The sequence below is a fragment of the Phoca vitulina genome, unplaced genomic scaffold (assembly GCF_004348235.1).
Source record: "Phoca vitulina isolate PV1807 unplaced genomic scaffold, GSC_HSeal_1.0 scaffold20, whole genome shotgun sequence".
Lineage (NCBI taxonomy): Eukaryota > Metazoa > Chordata > Mammalia > Carnivora > Phocidae > Phoca > Phoca vitulina.
In genome coordinates, this window is record NW_022589723.1 from 29,527,784 (window position 1) to 29,541,910 (window position 14,127).

At 35.7% G+C, this 14,127-nt stretch overlaps 1 protein-coding gene and 1 pseudogene across 3 annotated transcripts in view; both read left to right on the plus strand.

Annotated features, from left to right (window-relative positions):
* USP3 (ubiquitin specific peptidase 3) overlaps positions 1 to 14,127 on the plus strand; it is a 107,930-nt gene that overhangs the window by 42,326 nt on the left and 51,477 nt on the right. For all 3 annotated transcript variants that reach the window (XM_032417031.1, XM_032417030.1, XM_032417028.1), the window contains 2 exons: positions 10,293 to 10,376; positions 13,579 to 13,660. In XM_032417031.1, coding sequence (XP_032272922.1) covers positions 10,293 to 10,376; positions 13,579 to 13,660 — 166 coding nt within the window. The remainder of the gene's footprint in view (positions 1 to 10,292; positions 10,377 to 13,578; positions 13,661 to 14,127) is intronic.
* LOC116640210 lies at positions 3,567 to 4,051 on the plus strand (annotated as a pseudogene).

A 14,127-nucleotide genomic window follows, 5' to 3' on the forward strand; every position in this document is an offset into this window, starting at 1 on the left:
GGCTGACAGGCTTTCGTACTCTGAGCTCATTAAACACATGACAAGATAAAAATACTGGCTTTCTAATAAAAACACAGACTAGTCAGATTTGATAAGTTGGACAAAAAGCTTAAGCTACAAGAAGTATGAATTTATATCTCTTATGATTAATGTCAAAACTCACCCTATGTGGGAGCGCCTGGGTGGCTCAGTCGGTTAAGCCGCTGCCTTCGGCTCAGGTCATGATCCCGAGGTCCTGGGATCGAGCCCCGCATCGGGCTCCCTGCTCAGCGGGAAGCCTGCTTCTCCCTCTCCCTCTGCCTGCCTCTCTGCCTACTTGTTCTCTCTCTCTGTCAAATTAATGAATAAAATCTTTAAAAAAAAAAAAAACTCACCCTATGTGTATATTATACTTTGAGATATTTGTTAAATCATAGTGTGAAGATGTCCTAAATAGCAGGACATTTTCAAATAGTTTATTTCACCTCTAGCTTATTCTTTTAAGATGTTTCTTTTTTTATACTGTACACATATAGATGCACTTATATATGAAATTTTATATAGAAACATGTATAAATATGTTGGGGGTGGTGGATGCTCAGTTTTGTGGTTTCACTTTTTAACCTGATTAGGTGCCTCATGAAACTAATTTGAAGATTTCTCCTTAATAGACTAGTGTTTTGCATTTTAGAATTAGAGGGGGCATATATAGTGCAGGGAAAAAAATAGGAAAGAAGTGTTTCTAAAGTTATAATTAAAAAAAATAAACCCACATTAAATTTTAGGATAAGAAAATGATTAAGTCATGCTGTAAATTTTCATTTTTGGGGAATGGGAAAGAAAGCACAGTTGGGGATGACCAAGTGAGGAATTTTTTTTAAGATTTTACTTATTTGAGGGAGAGAGAGAGTGTGCATGCATGCAGGCACACAAGCTTGAGCAGGGGGAGGAGCAGAGGGAAAGGGAGAGAATCCCAAGCCTACTCCATCCAGAGGGTGGAGCCCTATGCCAGGCTTGATCTCACCACCCTGAGATCACCACCCCAGATGAAAGCTTAAATCTATATATAAAGCAGGTAATACAGAAGTGAAAGAGAAGATTGGGAGGCAAAGGTGAGAGAGAAGAAAATATAAGTAAGGCTAACATTGTGGGACCATCAAATACTATACCTTAATTTGGCTATAGATATCTGTGGATTTGAAAATCACTCTATAAGGGGGTAGAGTGAGGGAGATCACACCAAAGGAAATAACCAAAGTATGGAATAGAATGTTAGTTGAAATGGAGGAGAAAAAAGATGGGTTTGGGGGAAATTATAGACAGAAAAGTAGAAAGGATTAGACATGATTAGATGTGAGAAATTAGAACTAAATTAAAATCTGAAAGTATACACATAAAGAATCAATGTAATCAAGAAATTGGACAATTTTATTTTGTTCTTTTTTAGAGTAAGCAGAATGTGAAATAAAGCTGTGATTTTATCCATTTTTTACTTCCCTAATTATATAGTAGTGTAAATAACTTGTTTCTTACGAAAATTTACCTGCTACTTGAGGTATGTTCTTTTAGTGCAAGGTAGTAAAATTAATTTTTTTTCTTAACATCAGTGTACATGTAAATTCCATACTGTATGCTTAATTTCTTTATTGACTATTGGCTTAAAGTAATTTAAAACTAAGATCATTTTTGGCTCAAGGAATTTGGATTTAAGACTAATCTTCACATAGCCAAGATGATAGTGTGGTTTGTTTCAAGGTTTTAAAAGTAAAGAAAGATACCAGTTCCCCTCCTACCTTGCTTTTTATATCCTATTTCTTTGTCTGACACCACTAATATGATTTCAAGTGTTATTTTTTTGTCTTTAATGTTCAAATTACTTAGATTTTCTTAAACAATTCCTTGTTTTTTCTAAATACAAAAGCGAACCTTTTCCTTTTCTGACAAGTAGCCTGTTAGAAGTAGAGGTCGTCTTTACCTGAAGAATCATCTAAAATCACTAAACAAAAACTTTCTTTTTTTTTTTTTTTTTTTAAAGATTTTGTTTGTTTATTTGACAGAGAGAGAGAACACAAGCAGGGGGAGGGGCAGAGGGAGAAGCAGACTCCCTGCCGGACAGGGAGCCCAATGCGGGCTTGATCCCAGGACCCTGGGATCATGACCCGAGCGGAAGGCAGATGCTTAACCGACTGAGCCACCCAGGCACCCCTAAACAAAAACTTTCTTAAGTGTAAATTTAATAGCGTAAAAATTTGTTGTATAATATACGTAATTCTTGACTTTTGTTTGTTCGACACATGAAGTCCTATGTGAATGAGATGCTAAACCCTGGACCTCCTCTCCTAGTGAAGTACTAATCAGGTTATCTGAACTCTGACCAGCTTCCTCCTATCACAATTTCTCAGTGACAGCAGTATAGAAAGAAGTCAAAGAGGAATACAACTCTTTATAATATTACTTCAACTACATTTTGGGAACCAGGTGTATTTTCACCTTACAACATTTAACCATATTTTATAACATTTATTTCAAAATGGGAAATGCATTCCAAGTTTCAGAGGACTAATCTACAAGCTTTGGAAACCTAGCCTGCAAGTTAAGTACTTTTTTGTACTAATCTTATTCTGACACAATCTTCTTGAAGGGAAAGAGTGTATTTTTTTTTTCAGGTATTAGAGGTGAGTATAATTCTGACTGATTGGCTTCAACACAGTTGTAAACCAGGGAGAGATTTTTAGAACTTGTTTACTTTAAATCCTTCTGTTTACCTTGGGAGTTTTTAATACCAGTATTAGTGGGATAGTTTCCAGTTTGAAAGCAGTGTCTCAGCTAAGACTAAGGCAGCCAGACAACATTTAAATTCTCATTTATATTCGACTTTTCTTACTGATTTTCTTTTGACCTCTTGGCCTGGGAGGAAGAAGAAATCAAAAGGTATTGTGGGCAGCTAGAGAAGCCCGTGCTGTGAGGCAGCTCTTCGTTACACAAAGGAAGGAAACTAACATTTATTGATCTCTACCACATGCTAGGCACTCTTAGAAGTTTTGGCCCATAGAAGTAGGTGCTTTCCTTTAACGTCATCATCATCAAATAATACTTGCATAGTGTGGTAAATTCAGAGTATAAAAGTTATAATCTTAGAAATAAGTGTCCTTCTTAGTGACTGTAAGAGAACCTAAAATTGGCTCTTGAGAAATAAGGACAGTTGTGAAAACATTAATAAATTTTTTTAAATCGGTGAAAACTAACCCAGCCAAAACAAAATTGATTTCTTATAGCTCAGTAAAGTTAAATTTGTTACCCCTTTATGATATTGGGTTATTATAGAATATTAGAGCAGGTAATGTCCTAGGTACCCTTTAGATTGCCAGTGCTATCCAACAGAAATAATATGTCATATGTGTAATTTTAAATTTTCTAATAATCACATTAAAAAGGCAAAAAGAAACAGGTGAATTAATTTTAATTGTATATTTTGTTTAACCCATCTATTCAAATACTATCATGTCAACATGTAATCAACATAAAATTATTAGAGATAGTTTGTGTTCTTTTTTTTTTTTTTTTTTTTTATTACATAAAACCCAGTGTATATTTTACACCTACAGCACATCTCCATTCAGATACTAAACTTTCATTAGAAATGCTTGACTTGCTCTTCGGGGGACGGCGTCCATAGGCATTCAGAATGGTCCAGCGTTTGACCTACCGTCGTAGGCTGTCCTACAATACAGCCTCTAACAAAACTAGGCTGTCCCGAACCCCTGGTAATAGAATCGTTTACCTTTATACCAAGAAGGTTGGGAAAGTACCAAAATCTGCATGTGGCGTGTGCCTAGGCCGACTTCGAGGAGTTCGTGCTGTGAGACCTAAAGTCCTTATGAGGTTGTCCAAAATGAAAAAACACATTAGCAGGGCCTATGGTGTTCCATGTGTGCTAAGTGTGTTCGTGACAGGATCAAGCGTGCTTTCCTTATTGAGGAGCAGAAAATCATTGTGAAAGTGTTGAAGGCCCAAGCACAGAGTCAGAAAGCTAAATAAAAAAATGAAGCTTTTTTGAGTAATAAAAAAAAAATCAGAAAGCTTGGGGAAAAAAAAAAAAGAAATGCTTGACTTCTATTGAGATTCATAAAAATTGCAGTTAAAAAAGTAGATTCTATGGGGCGCCTGGGTGGCTTAGTCGTTAAGCGCCTGCCTTCGGCTCAGGTCATGATCCCAGGGTCCTGGGATCGAGCCCTGCATCGGGCTCCCTGCTCCTCGGGAAGCCTGCTTCTCCCTCTCCCACTCCTCCTGCTTGTGTTCCTGCTCTCTCTCTCTCTCTCTCTCTGTCAAATAAATAAATAAAATCTTTAAAAAAAAAAGTAGATTCTAAAAACTATTAGAAGTTTTCCAATGAATGAATGAAGTACAGAAAAACCATTTTTCTTTAATATTTGCATCTGTATTGACAAAACTGACTCATCTTTTTAGAACAACTGATTTGACTCTGAAACAAAAGCATATCAGTTTCAAAACTACATCTAAGTAAATCTACTAACTCTTGTAACAATTCAGTATTATCAACATTGAATTCAAAGGGGCACTATGTAAACTGAAAATCGACTCTTAAATGTATCCATATCAACAACATGCCCTTCAATTTTCTCACAGATTTTATTATTTTATTTTATTTTTAAAGATTTTATTTATTTATTTGACAGAGAGAGACACAGCGAGAGAGGGAACACAAGCAGGGGGAGTGGGAGAGGGAGAAGCAGGCTTCCCACCGAGCAGGGAGCCCGATGCGGGGCTCGATCCCAGGACCCAGGGATCATGACCTGAGCCGAAGGCAGACGCTTAACGACTGAGCCACCCAGGCACCCCAATTTTCTCACAGATTTTAAAGCCAATTTACATAATGCTATTACAATTAAAATTGTCTGCATATTTATTCATGTTGAAAAATGTGTAAAATCATTATTGACTTGTATCATGAAAAGTTTAAATTTTAACTTACGTTCTTGTACCTGTCTAGCCAGGTCACAAATAAGCATTTTCTTTCCTTGGATCTTTAAATTGAGCTCATTCATGTGCCCTGTGATACAGGAAAAAAATGTAAATCATATTTGGGTGTTTTCTATTTGTTGAATATTGGCAGGTGTTCCTTCTTTTATTTATTTATTTATTTATTTTATTATTATTATTATTATTTTTAAAGATTTTATTTATTTGACAGAGAGACAGCAAGAGAGGGAACACAAGCAGGGGGAGTGGGAGAGGGAGAAGCAGGTTCCTGCTGAGCAGGGAGCCCGATGCGGGGCTCGATCCCAGGACCCCGGGATCATGACCTGAGCCGAAGGCAGACGCTTAACGACTGAGCCACCCAGGCGCCCCGGCAGGTGTTTCTTCATTTCAAGAAAATCTTGAATTAGAGGGGTGCCTGGCTGGCGCATTCAGTGGAGTGTGCAACTCTTGATCTTGGGGTCGTGAGTTTTGAGCCCCATGTTGGATGTAGAGATTACTTAAAATCTTTAAAAAAAAAGAAAAAAAAAAAGAGGGGTGCCTGGGTGGCTCAGTTGGTTGAGCAGCCGACTCTTGATTTTGGCTCATGATTTTGGCTCAGGTCGTGATCTCAGGGTCCTGGGATCCAGCCCCATGTCAGGCTCCATGCTCAGTGGGGAGTCTGCTCAAGGATTTTCTTTCTTCCTCTCCCCCTACCCCCATGCACATGTGTGTTGTCTCTCTCTCTAAAATAAGTCTTTAAAAAAAAAATTTTTTTTGAATTAGAATAAATAGTACAGTAAATCTTTGTAAACTCTTTCATGACTCAAACTGAAGCAGTGAATATTGGCAAAGAACTTTTCTAACAATATTAAAGATCATTTAATTCATTATCATGAATTATTATGGTCATTAAATTCATTATCTTCTATTTTTTTATAACAGTTTCATAAACTGGTGATGATTCATAGCATTTGTACATATATACTGAACAATTTTAATAACTTCATCCATGATACAGTCCATTTCAGAACACAGATATTTTCGATATGTATCACACAGCGAAATAAATATAATAATAAGGGAAATCTAGTAAATCCAGATTTTGGATCTCACATAGCTAGCCCATTGTCTGTCTTTTTTTTTTTTTTTTTTTTTTTTTAGGATTTTATTTATTTATTTAGAGAGAGCACGCACAAGTAGGGGAGAGGAAGAAGCAGGCTTTCCGCTGAGCAGGGAGCCTGATGCAAGGCTCAGTCCCAGGACCCTGGGACCATGACCTGAGCCAAAGGCAGATGCTTAACTGAAGGCAGACACTTAACTGACTGATCCACCCAGGCTCCCCCATTGTCTGTCTTGACAGAAACTTTTTCCTATCTAGCTGAAAGTGACAGATGTAAAAGATTAAAAAATATAGTATCTACAACTTGAGATTGATTAGATGAAGACATTTCTTTGTAAATTTAGAAGTTGTTTGAGACAAAACATACCCAGAATGTTAATTAGTCAGTATCTCTTGTGAAGCTCATTTAAAGCTAAAAATAAAAGTACTTGCAATTTTTCAAATGTTGAATAGATTGATCTTTAATATTGTTAGAAAAGTCTTTTATTCACTGACACTCACTTGGTGGGTCAATTTAAGACATTTCACGTTTTGTTTTAATCGTTTCCTCAAATTTTAAAACCTAATTCCCTTAACTGAAATGATAATTAAATTTTTTATCTTTCCATCTAAAAATGGTTCTCTTTGTTGAGCAAGAATCCCAGCCATTTTATGGTTGGCCAAAATTATAAGCTCAGATCCTATTTAATAATCACGGACATTTTTTTTTGTTATATGTTTAATTCTAATTTCATTAGCTGCTTTATTTTTTGACTGTTGAGAGGCAACTTCTTATTAAATGAATATGCATTTGCTGAAGATGACTCTTGGTATTATCTTAAAACTTCTTTTATTTATTTATTTTTTAATTTATTCATTTATTTGACACACAGAGCGCACAAGCCCGGGGGAGGGGAAGAGGGAGAAGCAGACTCCCCGCTGAGCAGGGAGCCTGATGTAGGGCTAGATCCCAGGACCTTGAGATCATGACCGGAGCTGAAGGCAGACACTTAATCAACTGAGCCACCCAGTCACGCCTTAAAACTTCTTTTATACAACTTACTCATTTTTCTCTGCCATAGCAAATTGTATTGCCATCCTTTGTAAAATTTGTGACATACCTTCTCCACTTGATACTGCCTCATTAGTGTGCCTTCATTTGAAAGTTAAAATTTTTTTCATTCTTAATTTTTTTTTTTAAAGGTTTTATTTATTTATTTGACAGAGAGACACAGCGAGAGAGGGAACACAAAAAGGGGAAGTGGGAGAGGGAGAAGCAGGCTTCCTACAGAGCAGGGAGCCCGATGCGGGGCTCGATCCCAGGACCCTGGGATCATGACCTGAGCCGAAGGCAGACGCTTAATGACTGAGCCACCCAGGTGCCCCTCATTCTTAATTTTTAAGCCAGAAAAATAATTTGCATTATAATTAAAATAAGCGTTGCAGCTTAACTACCAATTACTATTTACATAGTTACCACTGTAACTCTGCTGTCTGCATAAAATATTCAGATAAACACATGGTAGTGCTACATTGTTGCATAGAAAAATAACCATCTGTTGACATAAACTAGATTGGTGATATGCTTATGTAATACTAGAAATGACACATGCACCCATCATGTGCACTGCAATACATCTTAGGTGATGTAATAATAAAAGTGAAGTATAGTTTTGCCAAAACCATAAAACTGTGTTTAGTGGAAATTTATTTTTTACTGTTTTAGTTGTTAAGTGAAATTTTGTATCAATTAGAATTTTTTAAAAATTAAAATTCAATTCTTAAGTGGCATCAACCACATTAGCACAGCTCTAGAGTCTAGAGCAACTTATTTACTTTAATGATGTAAGTTCAGAGAGATGAAGCAACTAGATCCAGTCAAGCCAGATTAGTTTAGAATGGAGCAAAACCATAAATAAATCTATACTCAATATATGAAAAATGTTACTTTAACAAATGTTTTATATCCTAGGCTAAATCCATATCACACCAAAAAGAATTACTTTATTTATTTAAAAAATTTTTTTTTTAGAGAGAGAGAGCAGTGGGGCAGGGCAGAGGGAGAGGGAGAGAACCTCAAGCAGGCTCCACGCCCAGCTCAGAGCCCGAGGAGGGGCTCGATCTCACAACCCTCAGATCGTGACCTAAGCCGAAATCAGGAGTCAGACGCTTAACCAACTGAGCCACCCAGGTGCTCCAAAAAGAATTACTTTAATAAGAAAAAAAACAGTTATTTAATTTAACTGGAAACAATTTGTTTAAACAAAGCAACAACTTTTTTATGGAGGTTCAGGGGTTCACTTTTCAATTAGAGATTATGGCATACTGTAAATAGATGAAAGGTGAGATAAATTTGCTCTTAGACTTCATTCCCCAGATGAACACTAGCATTTAGCCTTGTTTTTGTTTTGAATACTGAGTCTTGTTTTATCTGTAATACATGCATAAATATATGCAAACATAAAATGAAAATGTTAGGAGGAATTAGAGTAGCAGCATAATCAGTGAATGCTTAAGCTTCTTGGAGGAACCAGGTGCCTTAAGTCTAAATTTACAGAGTAGACCTTACTCTCTTAGCATTATGCTGAGAAGAAGCAAGGAATTAAACCTTTTCACTAATTTAATATTTTACATATTTATCATAAAACTGATAAAGAATTTTCTCCTGCCATTGCTGGTACTTTGATGATAGAGAAACAGTCCAGGACGTAAAAGGTAGCTTTTGCTATTTGTGAAAATGTCAGGAAACTTGGAGAATACTTTAGAGACTCTTGATTGATAGCATAGGTACTCAGCTAATGGGGGAGGGGCATTAACTAATTACATATATATTACTGTTTTAGGTAAAGTTTTCAAAAGCATTCACTTGAAATTTTAACTTCTGTAAATAAAAGACCTTAGGATACATGCTTCTCTGTGTAATCTTTTTTTTTCCCCCATTACTTTCCCCCATTTTCTTCTAATGTTTTTTGGATTCTGCTAGAGATGACCTAATTTTTACTAATTGCTCTGCATTCAAAGTTTTATTTGCTGAGTGGCAGCATTACTGTTATTATTCTTTGGTAGTTATAATAAGTGGTTTTATACAAAGCCGCTATTCAAAAGAATATATTGGTACTAGCTTGTAAGTTGTTTTTGTTAAAATTGGCCTTATTCCAGGAAAAAATTGAATGCTAATGTAGAAGGTGAAGTTTATTACGTGTGAATTCCTTTATTTGCTTATTGACTTGCTAAAATACACACACACACACACACAATATCAATTTTAAAGAACACCTTAAAATATCTTTCTTCAAAGCAATTATCAGTTTCCTAAAAGATGTAGCCACTGTTTTATACTTTAGTTTTCTAGCACCTCTGAATGAAGATTATTCTTCTCAACCATCTGAATTCAATTTATTTTAATTAAATTGTTTTAAATGTATAGCTTTATTTTTAGTTTTTTTTTCTTTAAATTTAACTGTCCCTATAGGTTAATTACCTTTTCCCTGCTCTTCATTTAAATTTCTTCTCCCAGAAAGACAATTATATGATCTCACTGATATGAGGAATTTGAGAAACAAGACAGAGGATCATAGGGGAAGGGAGGGAAAAATGAAACAAGATGAAACCAGAGAGGGAGACAAACCATAAGAGACTCTTAATCTCAGGAAACAAACTGAGGGTTGCTGGAGTGGTAGGGGGTGGGAGGGATGGGGTGGCTGGGTGATGGACATTGGGGAGGGTATGTGCTATGGTGAGCGCTGTGAATTGTGTAAGACTGAGGAATCACAGACCTGTACCCCTGAAACAAATAATACATTATATGTTAATAAAAAAATAATAAATCTCTTCTCCCCCCCAAATTCCTTATTATTTTGAGTTGGGACGCATTACCTGACAGCTTTGGGCTTAATGCTATGTGAATTGACTTGGTGCTTTTTATTTTCCATGTATTGTGCACCACTAAAAAGAATGTAACACATGTAGCAGCTTATTTTGTTTTTGAAGGAGGAATTGAAGAGCTTTTGAGTAAAAATGTGAAAAGAAGCTAGTGTTCATTGCCTACGTGGCTTTTTAAAAAGGCTCTTAAAAGACATTCCATTGTGGATTCCAAGTCCTCTTTAAACTTACCACCAGCAGTAACTGCCTGCAGAGCCAAGTGGTCATCTTGGCAGCAGCCAGGCCTTTTAGTGATTTCATTATGTGGTTTCCTCAAGCTCTTTGCACACATTGATTAATATTTTTCTTGCAGTTATCGCTGTGATGATTTTGTGGTTAATGACACCAAGCTGGGACTGGTACAGAAAGTCAGAGAACACTTACAGAACTTGGAAAAGTAAGTAATAGGCCTTGGGAAAGGAAGGGTATAGAATAGGGTTGAGGGGTCTTTGCAAATTTTTGAGTGGGAGTTTTGTTATTGAGTTCCATAACTTCGTCATGATTTTAGTGTGATTGATGTGTTAATAAAGTAAACTTTGGATATCTGAAACTGTGCCCATAGTTAATGGTCATAGCTTAGCATTTATTTCATTTAATATTTATCATAAATCATAGCCAAGAGTCCAAGAGCCTTTTTTTTTTTTTTAAAGTTATTACCCACCAATTTATAAGCTGTAGTCAGTTGATTTGCAAGGGAAATTTTGGAGGTGTAAGGAAAGGGCATAAAATGATAGAAAATCATTATAGAGTTACTTATGATTTTAGAAAATCCTTGTCAGGCATGTTTTATGAGGTCTCAGAAGCACTAAAATTTATGCATTATTTTTAAGGGAAATTAGGTTTTATTATATTACTGTCCACTGCTTCTATAGGATAGCACAAGATCCTAGTTTCGTCTTTTCCTCTTTTGTTAGGGGCTGTATGTGTCACTTGAAATTACAATAGATTGTGAAATGCTTTGTCATCAGAAAGTAATTATGTCATCAGAAAGAAATTATGTCATCATAAAGAAATTTGTCATCATAAAGAAAGAAATTCTATTCACAACTTACGTGAATAGAATTTTTTTGCTATAGCCAGATAGGTTATTCAGATAAAATTCACTGAACCCAAAGTTGAAGCAATAAACAGAAATCCAAATAGTGATGCAGTGGATAGAAGCATGGCCCTGGAATGACTGCTGACTCTAGTGAAATTTGTATAAATCACCCCTGATCGTCAGGTGCCATCTAATTTATTTTGACAGTTGACCTTAAAAACTATTGTGAGAACATACCAAAAGGAGGAGTCCCTTAGCAAACTTAAAGGCAATAGAATATTTTTAAATCATATATTGAGAGGAAATAGCCTAAGTGCTTTGAATAAAACACTTGTATAGTTTTTGTTAACCAAAGTCTTTATGCATGTCTTGTTGACAGTAGATTACAAAGCTGATAAGGGAAGAAGGATGGATTTCTTTAAAATCTACACTCGTTGAAACACTTTGAATTAAAGTACTTTTTGGCTTGTTATCTTTTGGCTCCTCTCTTTTTCAAAGTGCTTCTTCCCTTCTTGTAATCTGAAATAGAGCAGCAGGAGCCCTATCTAGGATTAGAGACAGAGGTACAGATACACAGACCCAAAATATTTTTGTCTGAAATTGTCATAATTAACAAGTAGGAGATTCCCACAATAATTATGTAATGTCACTCTTTAGTGTGGTGATGTCATAGTGAAGATCTTAATTGACTTGATTTTTTTGTCAGAGAAGTGGGTAGCTACCAGAATATTTTTTCTGCCACTTACAGTTTTCTCTAAGAAAAGACTACATCTCAATCCCAAATAAATGTGTCAGAACTAAGTCAAAGGGAAAAGAGGGTATTCAAGAATGTACATGCATTTATGCAGTTATCAGATCTTTTATTTCCATTGACCACTTCATCAGGTAAAAGATGTCAGAGTTCCTTGTCTATACTTCCGCTTGGTCCCACTGAAAAGTCTGCCTTGCAGTCCTCCTCCTGTGTTGAAAAACATTACTTGGGTTCATTTTTCTGTTCTTCAAATTTGGGCTTTAGTCTGTAGTGGAAACCACAGTTTCAAAACTGTGATTATATATGTGTTTTACTTAACTTTAGACTCTTCTGCATATCCTCTAGAAGTGCACTGTGTAAAAGAACTTCCTGAAGTGAAGAAAGTGTTGTATAATCTGCACTGTCCTATATGGTAGCCCCTAGTCTTATGCAGAGCAGTTGAAAAGTGGCTAGCAATGGCCGAGGAACTGAGTTTTTAATTTTATGTAAGTTTAGTTAATTTAACTTTATATATCCACATGTAGTAAGTGGCTACCATATTAGACAGTGTGGATCTAGTGAATTCTGCCATTTTGAGAATTGCTGAGGATAATATTTAATGACTTATATTTTAAAAAGCGGAATGCTTTCTTTATATAGGTTAAAACTGAAAGCTAACTGTTAGGCTTGTTGCTAAGTTGTGTGTGTGTGTATGTGTATAGTGCTTGTGATTCAAGCTCTTTACTTAACAGAATTATGAAGGAATAACTTGACACTGTAATATGGAATTGGTCTTTTCTTACCTTATATTCACTGATACTCTGAGAGGGATATACATACAGTTCTGAGGACATGTTGCCTAAGAATATTTTTAGTTTTGAGGTAACTGTCACTAGATCTGATGCTCCAAAGATACTATAGTTCATGTGGAAATTAAATAATCATGCATTTACTTTGGACTACCCTCATACTTTTTAGACGATGGAAAAGAATTGGCAGACTTTAAAAAGTCTGTGTTGTTCAAATGTGGGCTTTAGTCTGCAGTGGAAACTACAGTTTTTGGTAGTTTTTTATGTCTTAATAGTAAAAAGATAATTTTTGCTTCTTTTAGATTAGGTCTCCTGATATATAATAATTTTAAAGTAACCCTTTGAAAGTATTATTTTCTGATAAAATTTAAGCAAAATATCTCTCATCAAGAAAAATTTTGAAAAATTTTAATTCAGAATATCCATGCTAATTAGAATTTGTTTCAGAATATCCTTTGTAGCATAGCTGAATCGAATTAATTTGTATATATCTATGTGCCTATAATTTATTTTGCAGAAATTCAGGTTATATCATAATCTGTTATGAAAATGAGCAAAATAGGAAATCTTTATCAAAATTAAGAAAGAAGTAGCATAGTATTTGAGAATTAATGTTAAATCTCAGTATAATCATATCAGACAAGGGTTTTCCTTTTGTTGTGAGGAATGGGTCTTCTCATTTTTGAAGCTTCGCAATCGATTAGGCAGATAGTGGTAGTGAAGAGGGATTGTCTCACAGACTACACCTACCTGGCCAGCTTTTCTGGGAGGTGCCTGGTGGTAGATGCTTGCAGCCCACCTTGCTAGAGGAGTAGTGGGGATTGCCAAGAAAGTGGAACTCGTCACTTACTTCAAATACTTGTGGACCACAGTGGGCCTAACAGGTCACTTCCTGGCCTTGCTAAGCAGCCAGGCAGGGCTCTATACCCCAGACCCTTAGAACAGCAACGTTTATTTTTTAACCTGCTGTCTAGTATGTTTGTGTTAATGTCTTTTTGACTATCTGTTTGTGTTTTAATAGCTCGGCTTTCACAGCTGACAGGCATAGGAAAAGAAAACTTTTGGAAAACTCATCACTAAACAGCAAGTTATTAAAAGTAAATGTAAGTAATTAAAATATATACAAATGTAAGAATTGGTTGAGATCTCGTCACTGTTTTATTACAACTCTAACTTATAATGTTGCTCCTTATAAACTTTCATAAATTTTTCATTAATGTTGCTCCTTACCAAACTTGGATTTGGTATATTTTACAAAATGTTTGCCACTTGTACTAATGATTCTTGATGTGACTTAAATACCCACTTCTGTCCATCTGTCAGTGCCTTCCTGCCATCAGGATTACTACTGTACTCCTCTACCTTAGCAAGTGTTCACTCTTAAAGCCTATTCATGTGTCTTGCTACTCTCTTTCTAAGGATCCCAAAGATCTTTGCTATTTTCTGTTAAAGGTTCTAAGTGCAAATTCTATGGGTCTGAAGTTTTGGTAAGTTTTATTTCTTAGGACTTCATTAATACAATTTCACCACGAAAGAATGTGTTTCCTCATTCTGGTAACCATCTGTTACC